Source organism: Lathamus discolor, chromosome 1 (assembly GCF_037157495.1).
Source record: "Lathamus discolor isolate bLatDis1 chromosome 1, bLatDis1.hap1, whole genome shotgun sequence".
NCBI lineage: Eukaryota > Metazoa > Chordata > Aves > Psittaciformes > Psittacidae > Lathamus > Lathamus discolor.
The window spans coordinates 165,422,437-165,449,420 of NC_088884.1; the positions used below are offsets into that span (position 1 = coordinate 165,422,437).

General features: G+C 61.2%; 3 protein-coding genes and 2 long non-coding RNA genes across 10 annotated transcripts in view; 2 read left to right on the forward strand and 3 right to left on the reverse strand.

Annotated features, from left to right (window-relative positions):
- The window catches only part of ZNF638 (zinc finger protein 638), a 55,123-nt gene extending 43,641 nt beyond the window's left edge, over positions 1 to 11,482 (reverse strand). The window contains exon 1 of the mRNA XM_065662554.1: positions 11,370 to 11,482. Within this exon, the coding sequence (XP_065518626.1) occupies positions 11,370 to 11,467 (98 nt within the window). The 5' untranslated portion in view covers positions 11,468 to 11,482. The remainder of the gene's footprint in view (positions 1 to 11,369) is intronic.
- LOC136005311 (uncharacterized) lies at positions 2,392 to 5,762 on the reverse strand. Of its 4 annotated transcripts, none has more exons than XR_010608756.1 (4): positions 5,673 to 5,762; positions 4,954 to 5,212; positions 4,722 to 4,876; positions 2,392 to 4,533 (listed from the first exon to the last, which is right to left on the reverse strand). It is a non-coding gene; the product is annotated as an uncharacterized LOC136005311 (long non-coding RNA). The 4 variants fall into 4 exon arrangements; XR_010608755.1 differs by lacking the exon at positions 4,954 to 5,212 and having other exon boundaries at positions 2,392 to 3,179; positions 4,234 to 4,533; positions 5,673 to 5,760; XR_010608753.1 differs by lacking the exon at positions 4,954 to 5,212 and having other exon boundaries at positions 2,392 to 4,418; positions 5,673 to 5,760.
- On the forward strand, positions 5,841 to 8,398 carry LOC136005307 (uncharacterized). Its single transcript, XR_010608748.1, has 2 exons — positions 5,841 to 5,983; positions 8,122 to 8,398. It is a non-coding gene; the product is annotated as an uncharacterized LOC136005307 (long non-coding RNA).
- A 790-nt stretch (positions 11,483 to 12,272) lies between the features above and the next one.
- Positions 12,273 to 22,027, forward strand: PAIP2B (poly(A) binding protein interacting protein 2B). 3 transcript variants are annotated; one of them, XM_065662713.1, is made up of 4 exons: positions 12,273 to 12,328; positions 18,410 to 18,562; positions 19,466 to 19,642; positions 20,328 to 22,027. In XM_065662713.1, the coding sequence occupies exons 2-4, from the start codon at positions 18,416 to 18,418 to the stop codon at positions 20,382 to 20,384; spliced, it is 381 nt and encodes a 126-aa protein (XP_065518785.1). In that variant the 5' UTR covers positions 12,273 to 12,328; positions 18,410 to 18,415; the 3' UTR covers positions 20,385 to 22,027. The 3 variants fall into 3 exon arrangements, with proteins under 3 accessions (XP_065518785.1, XP_065518786.1, XP_065518777.1); XM_065662714.1 differs by lacking the exon at positions 12,273 to 12,328 and adding an exon at positions 12,438 to 12,572; XM_065662705.1 differs by lacking the exon at positions 12,273 to 12,328 and adding an exon at positions 12,601 to 12,854.
- A 708-nt stretch (positions 22,028 to 22,735) lies between these two features.
- Positions 22,736 to 26,569, reverse strand: NAGK (N-acetylglucosamine kinase). The gene is given in 11 exon segments (XM_065662744.1): positions 22,736 to 22,950; positions 23,036 to 23,114; positions 23,210 to 23,307; positions 23,396 to 23,447; positions 23,449 to 23,484; positions 24,000 to 24,112; positions 24,205 to 24,315; positions 24,420 to 24,561; positions 24,657 to 24,755; positions 25,637 to 25,721; positions 26,473 to 26,569. Coding segments are annotated over 11 exon segments (1,035 nt in total). The 5' UTR covers positions 26,502 to 26,569; the 3' UTR covers positions 22,736 to 22,759.
- Positions 26,570 to 26,984: the final 415 nt, after the last annotated feature.

The following is a 26,984-nucleotide window of genomic DNA, read 5'->3' on the forward strand; positions in this document are numbered from 1 at the left end:
ACTGAAAGGACCATTTTCTGCTGGTTTGAGCCTAGAAATGGCACTGAATTTTGAGGCCATGTGCTAATCACAGAGCAGTCAGCCTGCACTTCAGTCTAGCACACTCTGGGAACCCAGAATCATGGAATCCCAGATGGTTTGGGTTGGAAGGGACCTTAAAGCTCCTCCAGCTCCAACCCCTGCCCCGGGCAGGGACCCCTTCCACTGGAGCAGCTTGCTCCAAGCCCCTGTGTCCAACCTGGCCTTGAGCACTGCCAGGGATGGGGCAGCCACAGCTTCTCTGGGCACCCTGTGCCAGCGCCTCAGCACCCTCACAGGGAAGAGCTTCTGCCTAAGAGCTCAGCTCAGTCTCCCCTCGGGCAGGTTCAAGCCATTCCCCTTGGCCTGGCCCTACAGGCCCTTGGCCCAAGCCCCTCTCCAGCTTTCCTGCAGCCCCTTCAGGCACTGGAGCTGCTCTCAGGTCTCCCCTTCAGGAGCCTTCTCTTCTCCAGCTGCCCCAGCCCAGCTCTCTCAGCCTGGCTCAGAGCAGAGCTGCTCCAGCCCTCGCAGTGTCTCGTGGCCTTGCTCTGACTCACTGTTATCAACATTACTGTCAGACTGGAGCCAAACCACTGCCCTGCACCAGCGACTGGGGGGAACATTAACTCTGTCCCAGGTAAAACCAGGACGTCAACAGAGCAGATTCAAGACCAGGAAAGGAGAGAGCTCAAATGCTACCTGCAACTCACTCCTGCTGCTGATTTTCCTCTTTGGCAAAAGCAGGAAAGAGATTCCTGGAGCTGCAGCAGACCGCTGGTAGAAGAAGGCTGTTAAATCAGATGTGGATCAGTGCCTGGCTACAAAACTCAAGGCTCACCCTCCTTGCACCCAGTTGCACTTTTTCTCAGTGCCCAGGCTGTGGGTGCAAGCACCTATGAAGTCATTTCCACACACCTCATGCACCAAATGAGCAGCTCTGTGCTAATGTTATCAAGCCTGAGTGAGACACTGACAGAGACCATTCCTCTGTCCCAAAGAAGAAAGCGCAAAGAAGAAGTACCAGGAGCTTCCCAAGTGTAATAAACCAGGATCTGTATCCATGTGGTGGCTGATGGAGCACTCACACAGCCCCTGCTCCCTCCTCCTCCGTGTTGCCAGACAGGGAGGGGAGATAAAGAGCAGGAAAACACAGAGTTTAACCTAAGGACAGTTACAACAACTCCTTCAACTACTCCCACATAAGAGTATGAAGCAACCATGAGCAAGGCAAGCACCGACCTCCTCCCACAGAAGGGGGGTGCTCAGCCAGGCTCAAAAGCCAAGACCATGGAAGTCAAACCCAAGCTGCTGCTCCTCCTCTAGCCCAGGTTCTGTTGCCAAGCACCACATTAGGCAGAACCAAGCTCTCTGGGCAGCCCCCTCCCAGGCTCTTGCATCCCAAAATCCATGAATCCCAGTGGAAGTGACCCGAAGGATCATTTGGTCCAACCTTTCTTGGCCAACATGACCTAGACTGGATGGCCCAGCACCCTGTGCAGCCCAGTCTTAAGTGTCCAGCACTGGGGAGTCACCACTTCCTGTTCCAGTCTCTGCTTGTTCCCAGTGTGAAAGGTTTTCCTCTTGTGTCCAGCTGGAATCTCCCCAGCAGTAACTTGTGCCCGTCACCCCTCAGCTTTCCATGGGACTCTTCATCCAAAGGGAGTCTCCATCTTCTCTGTATGCACCCTTTAGACACTGGCACATGTGACAAGGTCTCCCCTGAGCCTTCTCCAGGCTGAACAGTCCCAGCTCTTTCAGTCTCTCCTCTCACGCTTCCCAGCCCTTGGATCATCTTTGTGGCTCTTCTCCAGCCCGTCTCCAGCCCATGCACATCTTTGTACAGCAGGGACCAAACCTACGCCCAGCATTCCCAGTGTGGCCTGACCAGTGCTGAGCACAGTGGGACAATGGCATCTTCATCCCTGCTGGTGATGCCCTTGTTCATGCTCCCGAGCACCCTGTTGGCTTTCATTGCTGCAGCCACACACTGGTCACTCCTATGGAGGTTGTGTCCACCAAGTCCCTTTCCAGAGCTGCTCCCATCTAGGCATATCCCAGCCTGTGCTGCACTCTGGGATTGGGCTTATCCAGGGGCAAGACCTGACACTTGTCCTGCTTGAACTATGTAAGTTTCTCATCAACCCATCCTTCCACTTGCTCAGGGGCACAAGAATAAAGCCCTGATGCTGCCCAAGCCCTGTCCACCAAGAGCCAACCCATCAGTGCTTACCTACACCACACACTCCATCCCAGCTGGAGCCAGCACCACAAAGCAACACAATCCACTGAAGCACTCCCAAAGGCCTCAGATCTCCCCAGGGTTTTCCTGCTCAAGGCTCCTAGTTCACATTCCTCAGAGACCCACACACCAGAGAAGCAGCAATTCCTTTATTGTCAGCTGCTGAGGACACGGATGTGATATTATGGACCCTATCCACAGGGATGTGATGATGTCCATCCTTCTACTTCAGCCCCAAGAACTGGATCTCTTCTGCAAGTCCCTTTGCTTTTCTTTACAACCAGCCTTTAGAATGATCTTCCTTGATGATTACTCCCTTCCTTTCTCACTTTCTACTCCTTATCCAATTCCTGCCACAGCAGATCTAAATTTGGAGGAGGAGGAGAAGCATCCTCAGCCCTTCTGCTGCATGTGGGGAATCACTTGACAGCTCTGGAGCAGGACCCCTCCTGGTGGGACCTTCCTGGGTGCTGGACATAACCTGGATCTCTGCAGGTTGCTGTTGACCTCCATCACTTCCTGCAGGTGACAGGCAAGGTGCTTCACTTGCCACAGTCAACCAGACCCTGCTGGAGGGGACACCCACCTTCAACAGGAAATGCCTGCGCTGAGTCACTGGTTTAGCCACGGTGTCATCCTCGCGTCCACCTCCTTTGAGGAACACAGGCCTGGAAAGCACAGGACAGATGACAACACAGCACAAGAGCTGAGTGTGGATGAGGTGGCAGCATGTGCAGGGTGCTGGTGGCAGAGGAACACTTGTTACCATTACAGAGAGTCAAAACCAAACCCATCTTCACACCTTTGGTTACTCCAGGACGTTGGAGACACCGAGGAACCATCACAATAGGCTTCGTAGATGAATCCCAGGAGAAAGTGTAGTTGCTGATGGTCTCCAGGGGGTGGTTCCTGGAGGTCTGGGCTGATGGAATGAAGATGCCAAACAGCAGAGCAGGCTCAAAGCACCACTTTTATCGCAGGCTCCCCAGGGAACACAACCCAGCACAGGCTGAAAGCTGCTGCCTCAGAGTAGCAGCTACACAGCAGTAAGTTTAATCTGGCACTCTGCAACCAAACCTGTCCCATCACAACCCTCTCACTAAGAGAAGAAAAACCAAGATGTGCTGACCACAGAGCCACCAGCTCACCCCACTGCCCAGCCAAGCAGGACAGGGGGAAAAGGGAGCACAAAGGCAAGAAAACATGATAAAAACAATCCAATACGTGAAGGAAAGGGGGGAAAACAACCCCAGCAAAGCAGATGTGATTGTTACTGATCTCTCCCACAGGCAAGCCAGTGCCCAGCAAAGCAACAACCACCTTAGAAGCCAAAGCCACCTTTTGCTTTTCCCCCACCTCAGTTCTCACCCCCAAACAGGATGTTACACAGGCTGGAACATCCCTTTAGCTGGTCCAGGTCTGAGGACCCTTCCAGCCTCCTGCCTGCTCTCAGGGTACAACTGAGGCTGTGCAAGCCCTGCTCAGCAAGAGCCAAGGATGCTGGTGGTGACCACCCCAAGCCCACAGAGCACTAACTCCATCCCAGGCAGAGCTACCCTTGGTCACATCCTCCATGGGACACTCCAAAAAGCCTTTGTTCTGTTCTAGCATCCACAGGGTTCAATGCAACAGGGTTAGAGACACACACAAAGAGAAATCACACATCTTTTGGCAAGTCAGTCCTAAAAAGAGCCCCAAAAGGACATTTTAGCACATCCAAAAGGACATTTTGGTGCCTTCACAGCACATCAGCAGCAGAAATCTAGTGGCCTTCCTCAGTTTTCACCTTCCTTGTCAGATCTAGAACAGGCCACATCCTGTCTGCTGTTTCACAAGCACATTTACGCCTCATGCCTCTGAGGACATCGCAGACAAAGCAAATAGCAATATTATCCCCTAAAACTCACGAAAACCACCCAAACTCCACTCAGAACATTTAACTTGATAGCCAACAAAGAAGAAACCATTTTATTTACCTTCAGAAGTGAACCACCGAACAAAAAGCTCCCAGTGTTCTGCTTCATACAGCTCCTCAGCTGGTGAGGACTGACACACCAGCTCAGCCCCAACCCAAATTGCAGGACACTTGGGAAGCAGGAAGGGAAGGAATCCAGTGTGGAACAGGGAGCAGTGAGTCTTGGAAGCACTGGGGAACCCCACCCTGGGATAAACAGGCCTCAGTTGCATCAGTTGTCATAAAAGTTGGAGATGAAACTCAGTGCAGCTCCTTCCATCCTCCACCCTTCAGTGGGGGTGTGCTGCCAGAGGATTTATTTCTTTTAAATGGAGGGGAAAAATGCAATTAAAGATATTTCTTGTGCCTGAAAAGTGTCTTTTTTTATAGGGAAAATAATGACCTCACTCTTATATCCACCCTCTTGAAGATCTCACTGTTATATCCACCCTCCTCAAGACCTCGCATCACAGATATAACCTTTTAAATGCCTACTGACTAGTCACATACCAGTGAGACAAACACAACCCAAACGTGAACACACGTTTCCACAGCAGTTCTGAGCTGGAAACCAGGAGGGATGGTTGGGTCTGGGGTTGGTTTCTGGTTGTTTGGTGGGGTTCAACAGACACGATGCGTTTTACGTCCAATACTGTTAAATAACCCTACAGATAAAGGAAATGTTAACAACTTATCAACCCACATCGCATTACTGTGTTAAAATCACCACAACTGAGCCTACCCACTAAAGCAGCACGCGTCTGAGTTGCAATACGAGGTCACATCACACACAGGAGGTCCATGGGTGACCACCACGACCCGGATCATGCTCCAATGCTAAACCCTTCGCCCTGACGAGGGATTTTTGTTGCTGTTTCAGCCACTTTGGCCATCCCAGCTCAATCACGCCCATCTCCCATGCCAAGACACGGGGAAACCCCCTCTTCAAACCGAGCCATGAGCTGCGGTGCTGGTGTCCCATCCGGAGCCCCTCAGGGATGCTGGGATGAAAAGGAACCTTTACAGTGAGTATAGGTGAATATGACTGCATCCAACAGGCGATTTTAACCCCAAAACCGCTATTTCCACACCACCAAGTAGCTTTGCTTAGGGGAATATGGCCCATTTACGTGCTTTATTAGCCTGAGCTCCCACTGAAACCCAGCCAGGCCGAGGCAGAGCCCGGGCAGGCCCCAAGCAGCCTTTCCCTATCTCAGCCACCACATAAAAGCCGAGATTGAGCAAACACACGCCGCGTTATCAGCCCATTAACACCGCAACGAGCCAAGGCTCCGGCTGCACCACCAACAGCCCGCTGCTACCACCGCACCGGGACGGGGGCCGCTGCAGGCCCCGCCGTGTGGGGCCGACGGAAGGCGCCAGCCCCGGGCGCCCTCCGCCGCCATTAACGCGCGTCCCCTCAGCACCGCAGCGTGCCGGGGACCGGCACCGAGCTCCTACCTCCGGCGGGGCGCAGCCGGGCCGCCATCGGCCACGCTCGCTCCGCTCCTCGCTCCCTCTCAGCCGCCAGCTCCGCCGCTCCGGGCCGGCCTTCAGCGGGGGGGACACCGCGGCCCTGGGGGGGGGGGGGGGGGCGGAGGGCGCATGCGCTCTGAGCCCCCCAGGCTGACGGCTGTGGGCACGGTGCCGACAGCCGGCTTCAGGGGTGGTGTCTGCGCATGCGCAAAGGGGCTGCCCGCCCTTGCCGCAAGGCACGACGCGGGTCGCTCCCCTCTACATAAGCGCAGCCATGATGGCGGCGGCTGGCTGAGGTAAGGGCTGAGGTAGGGGCTGAGGTGAGGGCGAAAGGGCTGAGGTGGGGGCTGAGGTAAGGGCGAAAGGGCTGAGGTGGGGGCTGAGGTAAGGGCGAAAGGGCTGAGGTGGGGGCTGAGGTAAGGGCTGAGGTAAGGGCGAAAGGGCTGAGGTGGGGGCTGAGGTAAGGGCGAAAGGGCTGAGGTGGGGGCTGAGGTAAGGGCGAAAGGGCTGAGGTGGGGGCTGAGGTAAGGGCGAAAGGGCTGAGGTAGGGGCTGAGGCGGGGGCTCTCGCCGGGGTGCTGTATTGCCTCCGTTGTGCCCGCTGTGCCCCTTGTCACCGTGGTATCCTGCTTCTTGTTGTCTCATTAGTGCTCTGCGGGGGGTCTGGTGTCTATCACGGGCTTGTGGTGCTGTGTTATATAGAACCATATAGAACCATGGGCTGGTTTGTGTTGAAGGGACCTTAAAGCTCTTCCAGCTCCAACCCCTGCCCCGGGCAGGGACCCCTTCCACTGGAGCAGCTTGCTCCAAGCCCCTGTGTCCAACCTGGCCTTGAGCACTGCCAGGGATGGGGCAGCCACAGCTGCCCTGTGCCAGCGCCTCAGCACTGTTCACCTCAGAGCCGGACTGAGGGCACCGGCGCTTCCCCCTCCATCTGCTTACAACTGCCCTGCACTGGGAGGAATGGAGGCAGGAGGGCACTGGGCAGCCTCTCCCTCCCCTTTCCTCCTCCTCTTCCTGAGCCTCCCTCAACAGCACCACAAGCTCCCGGAATTCTCCCCTCCAGTGCCAATGGCTCCACTTCGTGTGTGTTCACCCTTCAGTCCCAGCTAAAGGTACAGCTCCCTCTGCTCAGTTCCTTCCCCAGGGTATCCTGGCTTTGACCGGAGCCTGTGGCTGTCCCAGTTTATCCATTGAAAGCCAGCACGGAGCAGGAGTGCTGTGAGGCAGTGACTCAGGGCTTGTCCATGCACTGGCTGGGAGGATGCTTGAGAGCAGCAGTGTTGATATTGGTACCTCAACCAGGCTGAATGCCCTGGGGTACACTGAGGCAGGGCCCCCAAATACAGACTTCACCTCAGGTGGTCCTGCGAGGTCCCAGCCCTGCCAAGGCCACCCCTGCCCCATGGCACCGAGGCCTTGTCTCCATGGGGTGTGAACCCTTGCAGGGCCGGTGCCTGCAGCCCTGCCCTGGGCAGCCTGTTCCAATGCCTGAGCACCCTCTGGGGCAGGAATTGTTCCTCAGCTCCATCTGAACCTGCCCTGGGGCAGCTTGAGGCCGGTTCCTCTTGTCCCATCCCTTGTTCCTTGGGAGCAGAGCCCAGCCCCTCCTGGCTCCATCCTCCTGGCAGGCACTTGTAGGGAGCCATCAGGTCCCCCCTGAGCCTTCTATTCTCCATCTGAACCCCCCAGGTCCCTCAGCCGTTCCCCATCACACTTGGGCTCCAGGCCCTGCACCAGCTCCGTGCCCTTCTCTGGCCCCGCTCCAGCCCCTCAATGTCTCTCTTGCAGCGAGGGGCCCAGAGCTGAGCACAGGATTCGAGGTGCAGCCTCACCAGTGCCCAGTGCAGGGGCACAATCCCTGCCCTGGCCCTGCAGCCGCACTGGTGCTGATACAGGCCAGGACGCTGGGGGCTCCTGCCTGCCTGGGCACAAGCTGCTCCTGTTCAGCTCCATCAGTCCAGGTCCTCCTCAATGAGCAGTTTCTGGCTGCTCTTCCCCAAGCCTGGAGCGTTCCATGGGGTTGTTGTGCCTCAGATGCAGGACTCAGCACTGAGCCTGGTTGCGCCTCATCCCATTGGCCCCATGCCATGGATCCAGCCTGACCAGAACCTCCAGCAGACCCACATTCCCACCTAACCTGGAGGGATTCACTGTGCCCAGCTCTTTGCCTGGGTGCTGGAGCAGATCCAGTGTTGCTGGAAGCTCTCCATGTGGCAGACAGCAGGAGCCCACTCAGCTGCCTGTTTCGCTCAGTGGGAGTGGGGTGAGCAGCGCCCATCCACTTGGATCCACACGGATCTCTCCAGTTTGGGTGTTTGCGTCTGGAGATCCCTCATACACCCAGCAGGTGACTCACTGGTGCTGGGGCTCGGGGCTGACACAGAAACAAGTCACTGGCCGCTGACTCCAAACCTGTTCTGGTTCCTCTGCAGCACATCACAGTGAGCTGGAGGTTCCAAACCAGCTCAGGGCCATCCAGTCCGGCAACCCCTGCAGACCACAGCATCCCCTCACTCCCACCAAGCACAGCAAGCACAAGGAAGAGGATGGGATCATCCTGGAAGCTGGATTTCCTAAGCTCTGCATCCAGTTCACAGCTCAATGACACAACCCGTGTCTGTTTTGCCATTCTCAGTCTGAAGCTCTGCACGCACAAGGTGCTTTGGAAGGGAAGGTGTGTTGGAAATTAAAGGATGAGATCAGCTTTTATCATGGACTTCTAACAGCCTTAAATGTGGGTTTAGGAGCATCCCAAGCATGAGCTCTGCCTGGTTCCTGCTCTGGTGACTCTTTGGGAAAGAAGCATTTGGATCAAAGCATTATAAAAGCAAGGAATTTGGGAGATGCACAGGGACTGGAATAAGACTCTTGTTGTTCATAAGAGCTCGAGGCACTCAGGCCCTTGGGATGCTGCACAGGCTCCGTAATCCAGCTCTTTATAGGTGTTTGCTGGTTCTTTGCCAGGCTCCCCATGTTCCTGACTCCTTTCCAAGCTGATGGAGGGAGCCCAGAGCTGAACTCTGGGACCTGCCCTTTGCGGGTCTCAAGTGAAGTGGCCCCAGGGCACGCTGCCAGGCTCATGGGAAGGGGTTGGATCCATTTAACGGTAACATGAGCTGGATGACAAGGATGTAAAACTCCATCCTGAATATGTGAACATGGATAAGGGATCTCAGAGTGGGAAAACAACAACGGATCCGGCTTTTCCTGAGGGTGCTGAGTAATCCCAAACTGTCGTTACCCCTTCAGCTCTGACACGCGCTGCTCCTGCTCAAAGTCAGGTCACAGAATCACGGAATGGTTTGGAATGGGACCTTAAAGCTCCTCCAGCCCCAACCCCTGCCATGGGCAGGGACCCCTTCCACTGGAGCAGCTTGCTCCAAGCCCCTGTGTCCAACCTGGCCTTGGGCACTGCCAGGGATGGGGCAGCCACAGCTTCTCTGGGCACCCTGTGCCAGCGCCTCAGCACCCTCACAGGGAAGAGCTTCTGCCTAAGAGCTCAGCTCAGTCTCCCCTCGGGCAGGTTCAAGCCATTCCCCTTGGCCTGGCCCTACAGGCCCTTGTCCCAGGCCCCTCTCCAGGTTCCCTGCAGCCCCTTTAGGCACTGGAGCTGCTCTCAGGTCTCCCCTTCAGGAGCCTTCTCTTGTCCAGGCTGCCCCAGCCCAGCTCTCTCAGCCTGGCTCCAGAGCAGAGCTGCTCCAGCCCTCGCAGCATCCCCATGGCCTCCTCTGCCCTCGCTCCAACAGCTCCACATCGCAGGTGAGCGATGGACAGCTCCGGAGCTGGGACACTGGGAGCCAGGAGCACAGGACCCCCATTGTTGGCGGTGCCCCACACGGTGACACCAGCCTTAAAAGCCACGGCAATTGATGTAACTGAGCCCCAGGGCCACATCCTTCTGCCCAGGCCCCTGCCTCCCAGTGCCAGCCCTGGGCTGTGCTGAGCGTGGCGGGGGACACAAAGAGCACCACTGGCACATCAGTGTCCCCTTCAGGCCGCCTCTGCCCCAGTGCGTGGGGTGAGAGGTGGTGCTGGGGGGTCCCTTGGTGCAGGAGAGCTCTTTGGGACCAGAAGGGCTGGTTTTGGGTCTGGTGTGGGGTTTTCAGGGTTTGGAATAGGGGGAAAACCAAGAGATCTCCAAGGTCCTCCTCTCAGCATCAGGTTCTCCCCTCCCAGTCCAAAGAGGGCCCCAGTTCCCTCCTCTGGTTCCTAAAAGGACCCAGATGGGGCTTTCTGGGTGCTGCTTTGGTCACCAATACCCCCAAACAGCACAAATCCACCCCAACCAGCAGCGAGCCCGCGGGCAGAAGGGAGGAAGGGATAAGGAGGAGCGTGCGGGACAGGGCTGGTTAACGGAGCAGGATGGGATGGGACAGCACAGGGGACGTGCAGCCCATCCCGGCCCCCACAGGACACCGTGTGTGACCTTCCCGTGCTGGCAGCGGGGCGGGCGCTGTGTGACAGCACTGGTGACATTCCTGCTTCTCTGACCTTGTGGGGCTGCCCTTGTCCCGTTCCATTCCCTTTACCCCCCCACCTCGAGCTAGGGATGGAGCTGGGGTCCAGCTCCGTCTTGTCCCATCACCCAGGTCCTGTCAGACCCCAAAGTGACCCAGGAGCCCCCCGACAGCTCAGGTCCTCATCCTGCCCATGCATGGGAGCTCCAGCCCCATGGTGGGGGGGGGGGTGGTCCCTGCACCCCCAAATCCAACAGAGATGAGCAGGTCCAGGGGGGTCCAACACCCAATCCTTGTGCTGGGATCAAGCCATGGGGACATCCCTGTGTCCTGGGGACCCCCAGATGCCCCCCAGCATCTCCCACCCCCGACAAACCCACATGGGCAGGACCCAATAGGCCATGCCCTTGTGCTGGGGGGGGATGCTCAGCACCCCCCCACCCCACATCAGACCCTTTGGCCACGGGCTATTTATATCCTGGCTGGTGGCAGAGCCGGTCCTCAGCCATACAAGGAGCCATCTGCCACCCGGGGGGGGGGTCACTTGTCCCCAGGGTGCCACATTACAGTGCATGGAAGCAGGGGGCCTGTCACCACCACTCGTCTTACATCCCAAACAGGGCGCTGGGGGCATCCCGGGGGCTTCTTGGGGACATTCTGTGATGTCTCTCCCTTGATCCCAGATCCCTACGGATGAGGTTGGCAATAGGTGGTGGCTCCAGGCAGCAACGGGACCGTGGTGGCCATGGGGCTGGTGGAACCAGGGCTTCGGGTCCTAGTGACCCCCCCTTTTGCCCCCCCCCCCCCCCCCAGCACAGCAGATCGTGCTTCACTCTACGGCATGTCCCCATCCCGCAGGACACACCAGTGACGTGCCCAAGGCCATCCAGGACACCGGTGGCCCCATCCCCAGACCCCAAAGTGTGGGTCTGAGCACCTAAACACCCCCCACACACACACTTGTGGGGGGCAGACCTGAAGGCTGGGGGTCGTTGGACCACACAGCATCCCTTGGTGGACCCCGAACCTGCATCCCGCAGGATAGAGCCTCCTGCCAGGGGCTTTTAACCCCCCCCACTGCATGCGGACCCCCCCCCCCAATGTGCCATCACCCCCCATTGGAGGGTGAGTTTGGGGTCCCCCCCCTTTATGCCATGGGGGTACCCTGCCTGTTGGACCCCGGCATTGGGGACAGCGGTGGCGGCGGGGGGGGGGGCACTCACCGTCCGAGCGGGTCGAGGGGCAGGGAGCCGGGGTTGGGGGGCCGGGGGGGGCCCCGGTTGCGGGGCGCGGAGCCCCCGCCGCTGTCTCCCGCCGGCATCGCGGGGCCCGGCAGCCGCTGCGTGCCCGCGGGCGCCGCCCGCAGCGGCTTTGGCCACCGGCCCGGGGGGCGGACACCGGGGGGGGCCCGGTTGGGGTTCTCCAACAGCGGGAGCGGGGCTGGGTGTCCCCCGGTGCCCCCCCATAGCCCGATCCCCCCCACCTCAAATGACCCCTCGGTGACCTCCCCTCGGTGCCCCCCCCCCCCCCCCCCTTGATTCCCCTCCTCCCTCCCGGTGTCGCCGTTTCCCCCCCCCCCCCCCCCCCGGTACTCCCCCGCCCCGGAGCCACGCGCCCGCCACGTGACCGCGGGTTCCCCGGGATCCGCCCCCCCCGCGATGTGTTTACATCCCCCTGCCCAATCAGCGCCTCTGTAGCAGCGCTCTCCACGCGGCGGGGCGGGGGGTTTGTGACGGCTCCTCCTATTGGTTGATTCTCCTGTCAATCAAGGTGTGGCAGGAGGGGGCGGGGTTATGTGGTTATTTACATGGCGGCCTGGCTCCTCCCACCCCGCCGAGGCCACGCCTCTCTGACCCCACGTGGGCGACGCGTGAGTCCCACCAATCCGGCCCCTCGCTATTAACCAATCGGGATGCTCGGAGGTGGAGGCGTGTCTCCAATGAGAGGGGCGGCAAGAGTGGGTGGTGCTAAGCGCTTGATTGACAGCGGGCTGATGGAATGGCGGCGAGCTGGCTCCTCCTTCAAACCAATCATCTTTAGAGGAGCCTGGAGGGGGGGCGGGAACTCGTGAAGCGTTTAACCAATGGGATTGCAGCACCCTGGTAGGGCGGGGCGGGTGGGCGGGGCTCCGCCACACGGGGCGGGCGCAGCGGAGGGTGCGCGGCTCCGGGCCCGGCCGCAGGTAACGGGGGGGGGGGGGGGGTGCGGGCCTCGGGCCGCACCGGGCATGGGGGGCTCGGTGCCCCCCGGCCGGCTCCTGTGGGGAGGGATGGGGCCAGCGCAGCCGTGGGGCGGGGGGACATGGAGCCTCCCTCCCTGCTCCCGCTGCCGTAGGACACACACGGGACGGGGTCGGTGCTCCCGTGCGGTGCCGTTGCTCCAGACCCGCAGTCGGGCATCCCGACGTGCTATCGCGACAGGTTTCGGTGCGTGGAAGCCGGGTTTTATCCCGTTTATCCCCCCCCCCAAAGCAGCCCGGTCGGTGCTGCGGGCGCACGGGCAGGATCCGCCTCCGGAGGGGTCGTTGTCCCCAGCCGGCCCCTTCCTGCCGCATTGCCTGGGGATGGATGCGGCAGCAGCAGGGTCCCCATGGAGCAGCCGGCTCCTGGCGCCTGCCCTTTGGGGATCCGGTTACGGGCCGGTTGCTCAGGTTTCAGCCCCGGCGTGCAGGGACACGTCTGCGGCTGCTGCGGGAGCCTCCTGGCCAGGTAGGGAAGCGCCTGACGTGGCGGCAGCTCCGCGGGGGACACGGTGGGCTCTGCTCCTTCTGCCCTCTTAGCTGAAGAGGCCGCAGTGTGTGCGTTGGGCTCCTGGTGCGCTGAGGTGGAAACACGTGGGCAATGCCATTGGAAGTGGCCGAGCTTCCTTCGGAGTCATCCCTGCCTGGTTTGGGTGGAAGGGAGCTCAAAGCTCCTCCAGCCCCAACCCCTGCATGGGCAGGGACCCCTTCCACTGGAGCAGCTTGCTCCAAGCCCCTGTGTCCAACCTGGCCTTGAGCACTGCCAGGGATGGGGCAGCCACAGCTGCTCTGGGTGCTGGTGGAGCTCCCAAAACACCGCTTGAATCCCCATGGATGCTCTGTCCCGCTTGGCCACTCCGTGCTTCCCTTCCCCAGCCCCGCTTGGAGGAGAAGCAATGGGGTGAAGCCTGGGATGTGCCGGTAGGGAATGAGGTGCCTCCGTGCAGACAGAGGTAAAGCTGCGCCTGCGGAGTGCAGAGCCCTCGGTTCTCCTTGGCACTGCCCCTGCCTTGCCCTGCCGCGGGGCTGCGTGGTGTGACCCCATCGGCTGGAGGGAAGGGAGGGGATCCAGAGGGACCTGGGCACGCTGGAGAGGTGGAACCTCATGGAGTTCAACAAGGGCAGGGTCCTGCTCCTGGGCTGGACAGGCTGGGGGAGCCCTCAGAGCAGCTCCAGTGCCTAAAGGGGCTGCGGGGAACCTGGAGAGGGGCTTGGGACAAGGGCCTGTAGGGCCAGGCCAAGGGGAATGGCTTGAACCTGCCCGAGGGGAGACTGAGCTGAGCTCTTAGGCAGAAGCTCTTCCCTGGGAGGGTGCTGAGGCGCTGGCACAGGGTGCCCAGAGAAGCTGTGGCTGCCCCATCCCTGGCAGTGCTCAAGGCCAGGTTGGACACAGGGGCTTGGAGCAAGCTGCTCCAGTGGAAGGGGTCCCTGCCCGGGGCAGGGGTTGGGGCTGGAGGAGCTTGTCCGGGTTGCAGCTGGGATGGAGCTCATTGTCCCTGCTCCAAGGCTGTTTTGGCTTCGCTCTGAGAACAACGCTGATAACGCCCGTGTTCAGTTGATGCTCAGCTCATCCAAGGGGCGTGTTGAGGCTGAAAGGGAAATCAGGTGTGCGAGTGTCTCCTGGCCGCAGCTCCAGCAGCATTCCACGTTCCTGCGGCCTTCGCAGCGCTTTGTGCCTGTGGGAAGTGGGGGGATTGTTCCTGTGGATGCAGATTAAAACGGAGCAGGATGAGATTAGCCCCTGGCTTGGAGATGGAAGTGGATGCAGTTCCTCAGCAACTGAGGGAGATCCCTATGGAGAGCTCTGCATCTGCTGCAGGCCAGGGATGCCAGGAGGCCAACCTAAGGTGGCATAGCCCTGGAAGAGCTGACATCCGCTGATGGCAGGGCTGGAATTGGTAGGAACAGTGGGAGACTCCCAAAGGCTGCAGCAGGGCTCCAGCTCCGTGCTCCGGTGATGGTGGTGGGGAATAAAACCTGAGGCACTGGAATAATGGGGAAGGAGAAGCTTTGGAGCAGGGGAGCGGTGGCACAGTGCGAGTGGCAGCCTGGTAGAAGGAGCCAGACCCTGGCACACCAGGTTCCCCAGTGAGATCCAGCTGGGAGAGCCAGGGGCTGGGGGGGGAAAAGGTGCAGCTGGGGTTGGAATTGCAGGGAGCTTCTCTGCCAAGGGAGATCAGGGCACGGGAAGGGCTGCAGGTGGGCAGAGGAGGAGGTGGCAGTGGGGCTGAACCGGCCCAACCTGTGGAACGCGAGGAGGAGGAGGATGTGTGTGAGCTGACACGGGAGAACCCCGTCATTCCCTTGGGATATGAGGCTGATGAGTTCCCTTCTCTCATTGCTGCCTGCAGGAGCCGAGGGGTGGCCTGCGGGAGGGTCCAGCCCTCCTCTCCCCTCCTTGTCCCCCTGATCCATCCCTCCTGGGCTGCGGGTCGGGGACCAGTTTGCTTGTGCTCCGGTTTCTCTGCTGTGGGGAGTCTCTGCACTGGGAAAGGGGGGGGAACTGGGTTTCTTCTTAGGAGCTACCTGCAGGTTGCAGTGTGAGTGATGCTGAGGCCAAAGTGGTGCTGGGGGCAGGTTGAGTTCAAACCCATCCGTGAGCCTCCTGGGGGCTGTGGGGCAGGCAGGGAGGAGGAGAGCTGGGAAAGGGCACAGGGAGAATCCCAGCCTGGTTTGGGATGAAGGGATCCTAAAGCTCCCCCAGCCCCAACCCCTGCCCCGGGCAGGGACCCCTTCCACTGGAGCAGCTTGCTCCAAGCCCCTGTGTCCAACCTGGCCTTGAGCACTGCCAGGGATGGGGCAGCCCCAGCTCCTCCATTCAACCCCTTCCAATGCCCCCCCCCCTTCACAATGCACTTCCTTGTATCCCATCCAACTCCCCTCTACCGGGTTCAAGCCGTTCCCCTTGGCCTGTCCCTACGGGCCCTTGGCCCAAGCCCCTCTCCAGGTTTCTTTATGCTCCGGGCCCCGTCCAGCCTGGCTCCATGCTCTGCTTGCTGTTTTCCCTGCAGTCTGCCTTGCTCTGGGTGGCTTTTCCTGCTCTCTGCACGCTCCATGCTTCCCGGAGCTATTCCTGGAGCCGGGAGCCCTGCCTGGGCGGTTTTCCCCATCTCGGAGCCTGCTGGAGCAGCCTCTGCTGAGGTTTTGGCTCTGGGAGGATGCAGAGGTCCAGATGGCCCTGCCCGAGCCAAGCACGCAGCCCTGCTCCTGCTCCCTCTTAACCCTTCGGGATAAGGGCAGGAATGTGGCTCCTGCCACGCTTGGCATTGAGGAGGGATGCTCAGAGCGGTGAATCCAGCCCAAAGTGGGACCCGTGGAGGGTTTTCCCATCAGGAATTCCTCAGTTGGGTGAGGTTGGTCCGGGAAGCTTCTGCCTGCCTTGCATCTAAAGCGTAAGGTCCTGCCCCTGGGATGGAGCCGCTCCAGTGCCTAAAGGGGCTCCAGGAAACCCGGAGAGGGGCTTGGGACAAGGGATGCAGGGCCAGGCCAAGGGGAATGGCTTGAACCTGCCCGAGGGGAGTTGGATGGGGTACAAGGAAGATGGGGAGACGTCGGAAGGGGTTGAACGGAGAAGCTGTGGCTGCCCCATCCCTGGCAGTGCTCAAGGCCAGGCTGGAACCTGTCGCCACGGAGTGCAGTGTCTCTGAGCGTCACCCGAATGGAGGCGGAATTCCCGTTGTTCCGTACCTATCCCAAAGGACGCCTCCCTCTGCGGCTGCTGCTCCGGCCCCAGCTGAGTGTGGGAGCATGCGAAAAGCAGGAGATGTTTGAGCAGGGGCCTCGTGGGCAGCAGCTCCATGGGGCTCCTCGGGATTTCCGTGCTCCAGAAGGGGATGAGCGGCTCCTGGGAGCTGCTTTGTGTGCTCCGGGTGAGGATTCTGAGCTCCCGCTCCCCATCTCGAAGCTTCTTCTCCTCGGTTTTTAACATCGGCTCCATTTTCCAAGGGCAAAGCGGAAGAAAGCCAAGAAAGCTTCACTCCAAGGCAGCAGATTCCTCAGTCCCTGTCAGCTGGAATGCTCGGAGCTCGGGCTCTGCAGCCCCAGCAGCACAGCACAATTCCCTTGGCTCCATGCGTATTCCATGAAGCTGACTCAGAAATACCACCCAGGCCAGAGCATCCGTTGAGCCAGGCTGGAAAATGCACGTGGGGAAGGAGCTGGGGGCTGTTTGGAAACCTCTGGCTGCGGCAGGAATGGCTCGGGAAGGTTGGGAATGGCTTAAATGAACCGAGGAGGTGGGGGATCCAAGTGATAGGGAAAACCGGATGAGGACCACAGGTGGGAATGACGGCCCTTTGCAGGGGACAGGCCTCTCCCAGGAGCTGCAGGAGCACTTCCTGAGGGTCCAGCCATGGTTAACGCTGCTTTAGGAGCACCAAGGCACATCATGGACCTCTCCGAGCCTCCACGAGCTCCTAAAGGCTGGGAGAGGAGCAGCATCCATCCCACTGGAGCCTCAGCTTGTCTCTGCCTGTGCTGCAGTAACTCAAGCCAAAAGGATGCTGGCGAGCGTCAACGAGAGCATCCCCTTAGGGATGAAGGTGCCACTGTCCCAGCCTGCCCCAATCCTGGCATCCGGTTTGGTCCCTGCCGCACAAAGATGCTGCGGATGGGCTGGAGATGGTCCAGAGGAGTGCCCCGAAGGTGATCCATTGGGCAGCATTTTGAGCCTGGCAGCTCTTCCTCCCCAGCAAAGGGGGTTTGCCCGCTGCGTGTGGTGTGGGTGGCTCAGGCCCCTCGGCCGTGGGGAGCTGTGGGTGCTGCGGTTTGGGAGCAGGGACATGAAAGGGTTGAGGCAGGCTTGGCTCCGGATCCCTGCCGGCTTTGTGAGCAGCAGCAGGGCTTTCATCACGGCTCCTCCCGCAGGACAGGTTCTTCAGGTGGAACGAACCAGATCCCGATCCAGGGCTCAGCTTCCTGCTTCCAGCTTCCACTCATCCCTAAGGAGACACGGAGAGCCGGGACCCCAGAGCCACCAGCCCCAGGCACCATCTCGGCTGCTCCCGGCTGTGGCCCTGCTGCTCACCACAATGCAGCGTAGGAAGGCTTTGTGCCTGCACATGGAATCATGGAATGCTTTGGGTGGGAAGGGACCTGAGCCCTGTTCTCAGCTGTGGCTGTGTTCAGGTCCAGGTTGGACACGAACCTGGGGGGGGGCTTCCTGGCTTTCTCCCTCCTTGAGACCAAACCAACGCATTTTTCCCCCTAGGAATTCCTGTTTTCCAGCCCCTTTCCTGCAGGATGCTCTCCGGTTCATCCCGGTGCCGCGCTGGAGCTGGATGCCGCTCAGCTCCAGATAAATCCTGCACCAGGGGAGGTTAAAACATAGAGCTGGGATGTCCTAATGTGTCGATGCTTTTCATCCAGGTTGTGTTGGCCTTAGGCGGTGTTTGGCTGTTCCATAGGATTTTCCTATGGAATTCTCTCTCATTTCCCAGTCTGTGCATCCTTCCCTCCATCTGCTCCTGGGAGCCCTCCAGAAGCTGAGGTTTGGGATCCCATAGGGATCCTTGCTGCAAGCCTTGGTACTGTGGCTCGAAAGATCTCCTTTAGGAAAAGGCCACCTCCATGTCACAAACCAAAGGGATTTAGGGAAATTCCCTTTAAAAAGCAAGGAATTACGGCAGAAACAAAGGGACACGAGCGATGTGCTGCCAGCCCTGGAGTATTCTGGGATAGAGAGCACTCTGGTGCTGCGGTGCCGTAGGGTCGGCTGAGGGACAGCCCAGTTGTGGCCTTTGGGTGTGCTTTGTGGCGGGTTTCATGGGGGTGCGATGCTGGGATGGGTTTGGGATGCTGGAGCCTTCCCAAGCCCTGGTCACAACTGTCCCTGATGGGTGAAACCCATGGAGAAGAAGGGCTGTCAGTGCCAGGGGCGTAGGGCTGCTTCCAGCACGAGGGAGCAGGGAATAGCCTTGAAAACAGGAGCCTGGAAGCTGCTGGTTCTTGTGCTGTCCCCCACCAGCATGGACATGGGTGGGGGACAGGGGCAGGTTCCTCACCCCCGTGTTCTCCTGCCCACAGTCCATAATGATGAATGGGTCCGAGCTCGGCAGCCCGACGGGATCCAGCCCCAAATCCAAAGAGGACCAAGTAGTGAACGGCCACGATGAGAAGGAGAACAACCCCTTTGCAGAGTACATGTGGATGGAGAACGAAGAAGACTTCAACAGGCAGGTAAGGCCAGCAGGGTGGTGCCGGCTCCGTGTGCCTGCCGCTGGAATGGAGCTGAGGAGCCGAAGGGAATTCCTTTGGTGGGCACCATGGAATGTGTCTGCACGGGGCTGGTGGCCCAAGGGGAGTCACCCTGTTTGTATCATGGAAACAACCAGGTTGGAAAAGAGCTTTAAGCTCATCCGGTCCAACCCTTCCCCAGCACTGCCAGGGCCACCTCTAACCCATGGCGCTGTGGGGCTCGTTTCCACAGTGTTGGATCTGCCTGTAAGGACATGGGATGGATGAAGCTGGAATAACCCCCGCCCTGTGCCTGTGCTCAGCTCTTTCCCAGAGGGATGGGGATGGCTCCATCATCTTCTGATGGGCTTTGCAATGGTAATCCAGAGCTTCCCTTGCTGTGCGCTCAGCTGGAGGGAGAGGAGCAGCCTGAACACCAGCGCTTGGAGTCTGACAGGGTTTGGAGCCTGGTTGGGTCAGCACTGGGCTCCTGCAGTGGGTGCCCCTTGATCCAGGTGGAAAACTCCATTCGAGTGAGACTGGAACAGGGCAGTCCCAGCACAAACATGGGCTGGGGGAGACAGGAAAACACAGAATCCTGGAATCCCAGCTTGGTTTGGGTTGGAAGGGACCTCAAAGCTCCCCCAGCCCCAACCCCTGCCCCGGGCAGGGACCCCTTCCACTGGAGCAGCTTGCTCCAAGCCCCTGTGTCCAACCTGGCCTTGAGCACTGCCAGGGATGGGGCAGCCACAGCTTCTCTGGGCACCCTGTGCCAGCGCCTCAGCACCCTCCCAGGGAAGAGCTTCTGCCTAAGAGCTCAGCTCAGCCTCCCCTCGGGCAGGTTCAAGCCGTTCCCCTTGCCCACAGCCCCTTCCCAAGGTGTGACTGACGCCTCTCTCCGGGCAGGTGGAGGAGGAGCTGCAGGAGCAGGAGTTCCTCGACCGCTGCTTCCAGGAGATGCTGGAGGAGGAGGACCAGGACTGGTTCATCCCATCACGGGACCTGCCCCAGGGCATGGGGCAGCTGCAGCAGCAGCTCAACGGGCTCTCGGTGTGCGATGGGCACAGTTCAGAGGACATCCTGGTAAGGACCATGAGGGGTGTGCTGGGAGGTCAGCGATGAGCACAGGGCCTGGCCCGTGTGGTGGGGTGGAGATCCTGGGGGGCTCCTGAGTGGCAGTGGGGTGAGAGGGGCTTGGGCCAAGGGCCTGTAGGGCCAGGCCAAGGGGAATGGCTTGAACCTGCCCGAGGGGAGACTGAGCTGAGCTCTTAGGCAGAAGCTCTTCCCTGTGAGGGTGCTGAGGCGCTGGCACAGGGTGCCCAGAGAAGCTGTGGCTGCCCCATCCCTGGCAGTGCTCAAGGCCAGGTTGGACACAGGGGCTTGGAGCAAGCTGCTCCAGTGGAAGGGGTCCCTGCCCGTGGCAGGGGTTGGAGCTGGAGGAGCTTTAAGGTCCCTTCCAACCCAAACCAGGCTGGGATTCAGTCCATGGTAACAGACTGGTCCCGGAGCAAGCCCATCCCCATGCCAAAGCGAAAGCTAAGAGTCACAGCCATCACATCCTCCTGTGTTTTCCCCATCAAAACCCACTCTGGGAGTAGATCCCTTGGAGCTGGCGCTTGCTCAGCACCATCCCCAGGTCTGTGAGGACACAAGGGCCGGGTCACATCCGTGGCACCATCCTCAGCACGCAGGTTCCTATGGAATGATGCTGGTGTGGGGGATACGAGCGTATGAACCCCTGATGATCCCTCTCCATCTTCTCTTCCAGAGCAAAAGCAACTTGAATCCAGATGCCAAGGAGTTTGTGCCTGGCGTGAAGTACTGAGCACCCTGGCAGGCTCTGGAAGGACTGTATCCCTGCTTTGGGAATGTGACGGGGATGGAGGGAGCGGAGCAGCCCCCGGCTGGACTCTGCGCCGCGCGGAGCCGCTGCCACGTGGTGACTCTTCCTCTATGCTTCAAGTACCTTCTTCCCCCCCCCCCCGTTTTCTTTTTAACTCCTCCTTTGTATCATTTATCACCTTTTTGGGGCAGTTTTTGCTTCCCAGCACTCCTGGCCTTTAGGTCTACCCTGGAGCCCAGCACTTCCCTCTGCTTCCCAAACCCATTGCCGTGTGCGCTCCAAACCCATCACCTTGTTTGAGTAGGATTCATAGGGATCCCCCTGTACCCTGCCCAGAGGCAGCAAACCCACGCCAGGGCCCACGCTGGCATTCCCTGCTCCCGGGATGTGGGATTGCCTTGGCTAAAGGGAAGGTGAGGTGGGAGCGTGAATCCCAAACGCTCTCTGAACACTAACTCCTGCACTGCTTCACGGCTTGGAGGAGCTCATAGGGAAGAGCAGAGCCATCCCTCCATCCATCCATCCATCCATCCCTCCATCCATCCATCCCTCCATCCCTCCATCCATCCCTCCATCCATCCATCCATCCATCCCAAGGGAAGGGCAGCTCTGGAAAACACAGCTTCTCCTTAAAGATTGCCACCCCCAAGATGTGGAGCTTGTCCAGCAGGATGAGCTGCAGCTCTGGAGCATTTGTACCTTGGAAGTAAATCCCAGGAAGCCCAGAAGGGAGCAGGAGGGAGCTGATGCGGAGCTGCTTCCCTAGGAGAAGAGAGGGATCCTTTGGAAGCTGAGTCTTGGAATGGTTTGGGTTGGAAGAGGTCTTAAAGCTCCTCCCGTTCCCTCGGGGATCTCCTTCCCCTTGGGCAGGACCTGGCTGGGCTTCAGCCCCTCGGGCACCACCCGGGTGCTCCTGGTTCTCCTTTGGGAATCCCGGGTCAGGAACCTGTATCCAGAGAGCTCCAGAGCTCCCAGGGGAGGGCTGACTCCGAGCTCTGGCTCCAGTAACCCAGGCAGGAGCTGCTGCTCCCCCGTGCGGGTCTCACCTCCCAGCTGATGCCGGCATTCCCTGGACTACACAGAGCCGTTAACGGAGCGGGATTAGGGATCCCGGTGGGATTTGAGGAGATGGAAGCTAATGGCCTCTCCGCAGCCCTCGGCCTGGTTCAGCTCCATTAGCTCCTGGTGGGAGGGCCTGGGGTTACTGGACCGTAACTAAGAGCGAGTGGAGCTTTGAGCGGATGGAGCTCCGGCGCTCCATGGGTATCCCGGCTCCAGCTGCTGGTCCCAAACGCAGCCCTCATCCCTCCGGAGCTGCTGCCTGCCCAAGGAGCCTGGATCAGTGCGTGCCCAGCTCGAGCCCAGGCGCTGTTTCGGGGCGAGTTCTCCCATTGCTGGTACAACGCTGCGCCTTCAGCGCCCGCGATGGAGCCTGCCGGGATGGGATGGATGCAGGGAAGGGCGGCCCCCGGCTGCGCTCGCTCCTGTAGCAGTAGCACAGATTCCCCCCAGCCTTTCTCTGGTTTCTGTTTGGTTTCTGCTCAAACCCCCCCCCCCCCCCCCCCCCCCCCAGTGCTGTACATTTGGGAAAGGCCTTGATAGGAATAAACCTGTTTGGGAAGGGAGCAGAGCGCGGGTGCTGTGTGACGGGGGGGAGGTCCCTGTTCAGCTCCAGCTCCATCGGATGGGGTGGTCTTGGCCATGAGCACACGGGTAAGGCCAGCACCAAGCTCCGGCCCCGGGGGAGTTTGTGCCTGGTCAGAGCCTTGGCACCAAGGACATGGAATGTAGGATGTGAAAGCCAGGGGAGATGGGCCCTGGAGGGGCTGCAGAGGGGCTTGGGCCAAGGGGAATGGCTTGAACCTGCCCGAGGGGAGGCTGAGCTGAGCTCTTAGGCAGAAGCTCTTCCCTGGGAGGGTGCTGAGGCGCTGGCACAGGGTGCCCAGAGAAGCTGTGGCTGCCCCATCCCTGGCAGTGCTCAAGGCCAGGTTGGACACAGGGGCTTGGAGCAAGCTGCTCCAGTGGAAGGGGTTGGGGCTGCCCTCATCCCGATTCCAGGGGCAATCCCAAGGGCATCCTTCCTCCTCCCTCCCTTTCAGCATGGATCCCCTTGCCCCTGAGCATCCCCCCAGCCCCGCAGCTACGGAGCCCATCCTCCTTGGGCACCGAAACAGGAACCCCATGGTCTGTTCTCCATCCTATCCTCCCCCTGTCCCTCAGGGTGTTCCCATTCCCCCCCCCCCAACTTCCCCATTCCCAGCCCATTTCCCTTTGGATGTTGCAACCGTTTTATTGCCCCATCACCCCCCCTTCTCCTGCCCCGTTCACTGCCTCCCCCGCCGGGGGGGGGGGGGGGGTCACTGGAAGCTGTGGCTGTAGAAGACATCCACGTTGCCGGCACAATCCAAGGGCAGAGCCGCCCCGATGCTGCGGGCCCCCAGGCGGGCCCCCCCCAGCGCCGAGGAGCGCTTCAGCTTCAGGAGGCTGAACCGGGAGAAGCCGCGTCCCGCAGAGCCCCCCCGCGCCTGGGTGAGCACCTCGATGAACCCTTGGTGGGGTGGGGGGGGCACACACGTTAGGGGGGCAACAGCATCCCCCCCCCCCCCCCCCCCCCCATGTGCATCCCCACTCACCCTCCTGCATCCTGTCCCAGCTCTTCCACACGGAGCCCACGCAGATGATGGGCAGCCCCAGCTCCCCCTCGAACAGGCTCTGGGGGGGGGGGGGGTACAGAGGTGGCACCAGGACCCCCCCCACCCCCCCCCATTTCCCCCCCCATTCAGGCCCCCCCCCCGTCCTGCTCTCACCGTGTGCACCTTGGGCAGCACCGCGGCCACGTGCCGGGCCAGGACCTCCCCGGCCTTGTGGAAGAGGTGGCAGCAGAGCGGGTCCCCGGCCTGAGCGCCTGGGGATGGGGGGGGGCAATGAGGTGATGGGGGACACGGGGACCCCCCCCCTTTTCCATTGCCCCCCCCCCCCCGGGGTATCCGTACCCTCCGCCAGCCTCTGGCAGAACCCCGCGAACTTGGCCTTCTGGAAGGAGCGGGTAGAGGTGGGGCAGGAGCCCCGTCCTGTCCTGGATCTGGGGGGGGGGGGGGGCACACTGTGAACCCCCCCCCCCGGCACCCCCAAACACGGTGTGCAGACAGGAGCCCCCCAGCACGCAGCCCAGAGCCCCCCATGGACCCCTGGGACACAGCCAGGACCCCCCCAAGCCCCCTGGGTCCCCCCAGGACCCAGCCCAGAGCCCCCCCCTCCCCACCATCGACCCTGACCCCCCCAGCCTGAAGCCCCCCCTGACCCCATTGCGCAGCCCAAAGCCCCCCAGATCCTGCCACACGCAGCTCAGAACCCCCAAAGGGCCCCCCATCACAGAGCCTGGAGCCCCCCCCCAGACCCCAGCACAGAGCCTGGAACCCCCCCAAGACCCCCCCCCAGGATCCAGCCCAGAGCCCCCAAGACCCCAGCACAAAGCTCAGAGCCCCCTGGAACCCCAGCACCCCGCTTGGAGCCCACCAGGCCCCATGGGATGAAGCCCAAAACACCCCCCCCCCCCCCACCCCACAGCTCAGAACCCCCCAGGCCCCCCCCCAGCACCTGGAAGTAGTCGAGCATGGCCTCCCTGACGTATCCCACGTCGTGGGGGGGCTCCTCCAGGTTGTCCATGCTGTCAAACACCACCTTGACCGCCCGGTGCGCGATCCAGAACGCTGCGGGGGGAGCCGGCCATGGATGAGACCCCCCCCTCCAACAGCCCCCCCCCCCCCCAAACAGCATCCTATCCCCCCCCCCCCGGCCTCACCTGAGCCCTCATCCCCCATCATGTGGCCCCAGCCGCCGCAGCCGGTCTCCGACCCGTCGGGGTTGATGAGTTTGCAGTTGGAGCCGGTACCCGAGATCAGGACGATGCCGCCTGCGAGGTGCAAGCCGATGGGGACCCCCATGTGTGTGTGTCCCCCACACCGTGTCCATCATCATCATCATCCCCCCCCCCCCCCCCCCCCCGTTGTCCCCTACCGCGGTCGGTGGCCGTGGCCATGGCCCCCACGGCATCCGTGGTGATGGAGAAGCTGCGGCTGAGGTGGGGGAAGCGCCGGTGCAGCTCCTCCAGCAGCTTCCCGATGGCGGCCTCCTGGTCCCCCCCGCTCAGGGACAGCCCCTGCGCGGCAGCGAGGGGCCGGTCACCGCGGTGGGGCAGGGGGGGGACACACGGACACGGTGCGGGAGCATCCGAGGAAGGCACTGGGGGCTCACCAGGGAGAGGAGGGGGACGCGGGGGTCGGCCCCAGCCTTGCTCTTGGCCTCGCTGACCATGCGCTCGATCCTCAGCAGGCACTGCTCCGAGCCGATGAGCTGGGCGAGGGGGATGCGGTGAACCCCCCCCATCCCATCCCATCCCATCCCATCCCATTCCATTCCCAACCCCGAGAGCCATTCCCAGAGCTTTATAGGACACAGAGACACGGGGGGACACACTGAGCCCCCCAATCCCAAACTTCATCCCTAGATCTCATTGGAGACAAGGACCTGAGACACAAGGGGGGGACACACTGAGCCCCCCGATCCCAATCCCGAATTCCATCCCCAAGGCCTCTCAGAGCCAATGAACTTGAAAGATAAAGGGAGGGGACACTGAACCCCCAGTCCCAATCCCAATCCCAAACTCCATCCCCAAAGCTTCTCAGTGCCAATGAGCTCAGATACAAGGGGGAGACACTGAACCCCCCAGTCCCAATCCCAATCCCAACTCCATCCCTAAATTTTATTGGAGACAATGACCTGAGACACAAGGGGGGGACACACTGAGCCCCCCGATCCCAATCCTAGCCCCAAACTCCCTTCCCAAACTTATTGGAGACAAAGACCTGAGAGACACAGGGGGGAACAGACTGAGCCCTCCCAATCCCAATCCCAAACTCCATCCCTAGATCTCATTGGAGACAAGGACCTGAGACACGGGGGGGGACACACTGAGCCCCCCAGTCCCAATCCTAGCCCCAAACTCCATCCCCGAAGCTTATTGGATCCCAATGAGCTGAGAGATAAAGGGAGGACACACTGAATCCCCCCCAATCCCAATCCCAAACTCCATCCCCAAAGCATCGCCTCCATCCATGGGCTGTTGGCAGCACCCGACCCCTTCTCTGCTGGCTCCATCGCACCCGAGCACCCTGGGGGCACCCAGAGGCCCCCCCCCACATACACCGTGTGTGTGTCCCCCCCCCCCGGCTCACCCAGTGGTTGGTGCAGGGTCCCTCGGTCTCAGCCAGGATCCGGCCATCTCCGGACACCACCACCACGGTGGAGTGGGTGCCCCCGCTGCAGAGGGGGGGGGACACTGCCGGTATCACCCCTGCACCCCCCATGCCGGGGGGGGGGGGGGGGGGGGACGGGACCCTGCTGAGCCCCATTGCCCTGATCTGCACCACCCCAGGGACCCCCTGCGGCCCCCACACCAGCACCTGGGGGTGCTGCGGGGGGGGGGGGGACACACGACATCAGGATGGGGATGTGGGAGGAGGATGTGGGGTCCATGGGGGTGCTGGGACCGGGATGTGATCCCTGGAGGGGGCCCATGGACGGGGCGGGTGTGGGGGACGCACCCCAGGACGGGGGTCCCTGGTGTCGGGGGGGGGGGGGGGGGGGGGGGAAGCTCCTGACCCCCCCCATCCCACCCCACTGACCTCGGGCCCCGGCCTCATCCTGCACCGGGCATGAGGGGTCGGGGCAGGGGGGGCAGAAGCTGATGCCCCAGCCCGGGGGGGCTGCGGGCGGGCTGAGCCCCCCCCCCCCAGGACCGGTTCCTGCCCCACCCTCCCCAACAACCGGTACCGGCTACGGGGGGTACCGGGGTGCGGGGGGTACCGGGGTACGGGGGGTACCGGGGTACGGGGGGGTACCGGGTGCGGGAGGTACCGGGTGCGGGGGGTACCGGGTACGGGGGGTACCGGGGTGCGGGGGGTACCGGGTACGGGGGGTACCGGGTGCGGGGGGTACCGGGTGCGGGGGGTACCGGGTACGGGGGGTACCGGGGTGCGGGGGGGCCCCCGCCCGCGGCGCGGCCGCTCACCCCTCCACGCCGCCGAACAGCGCCGCCATCGCGGCCGGGACACGCCCCCAGCCGAGGCCACGCCCCCATAGGCCACGCCCTTCCCCTCAGAGGACACGCCCATTGGAGAAGGAGGGGGATTTTAGGCCACGCCCCTACCCCGCCCGCTCTCCCGGCTCCGCCTCGCCTCGCCCCGCCCCTCCGCCCGCCCCGGGTCCTTGTGCCGACCCTCCAGCATGGTCCTTCTTTTCCCGTCGTATCGGGGATCCCCGGGGGTGGGATGGGGGTGGGATAGGATGTGGATGGAGATGAGGATGGGGATGGAGATGAGATGGACATAGGATGGGGATGGGATCGGAGGAGATGGGGATGGGATGGGATGGGACGAGATAGGGGTGGGATGAGATAGGGATGAGATGGGGTGGGGTGGGATGGGATGGGATGGGATGGGGACAGGGATGGGATGGGATGGGATGGGACGAGATGGGGGTGGGATGAGATAGGGATGCGATGGGGTGGGGTGGGATGAGGAC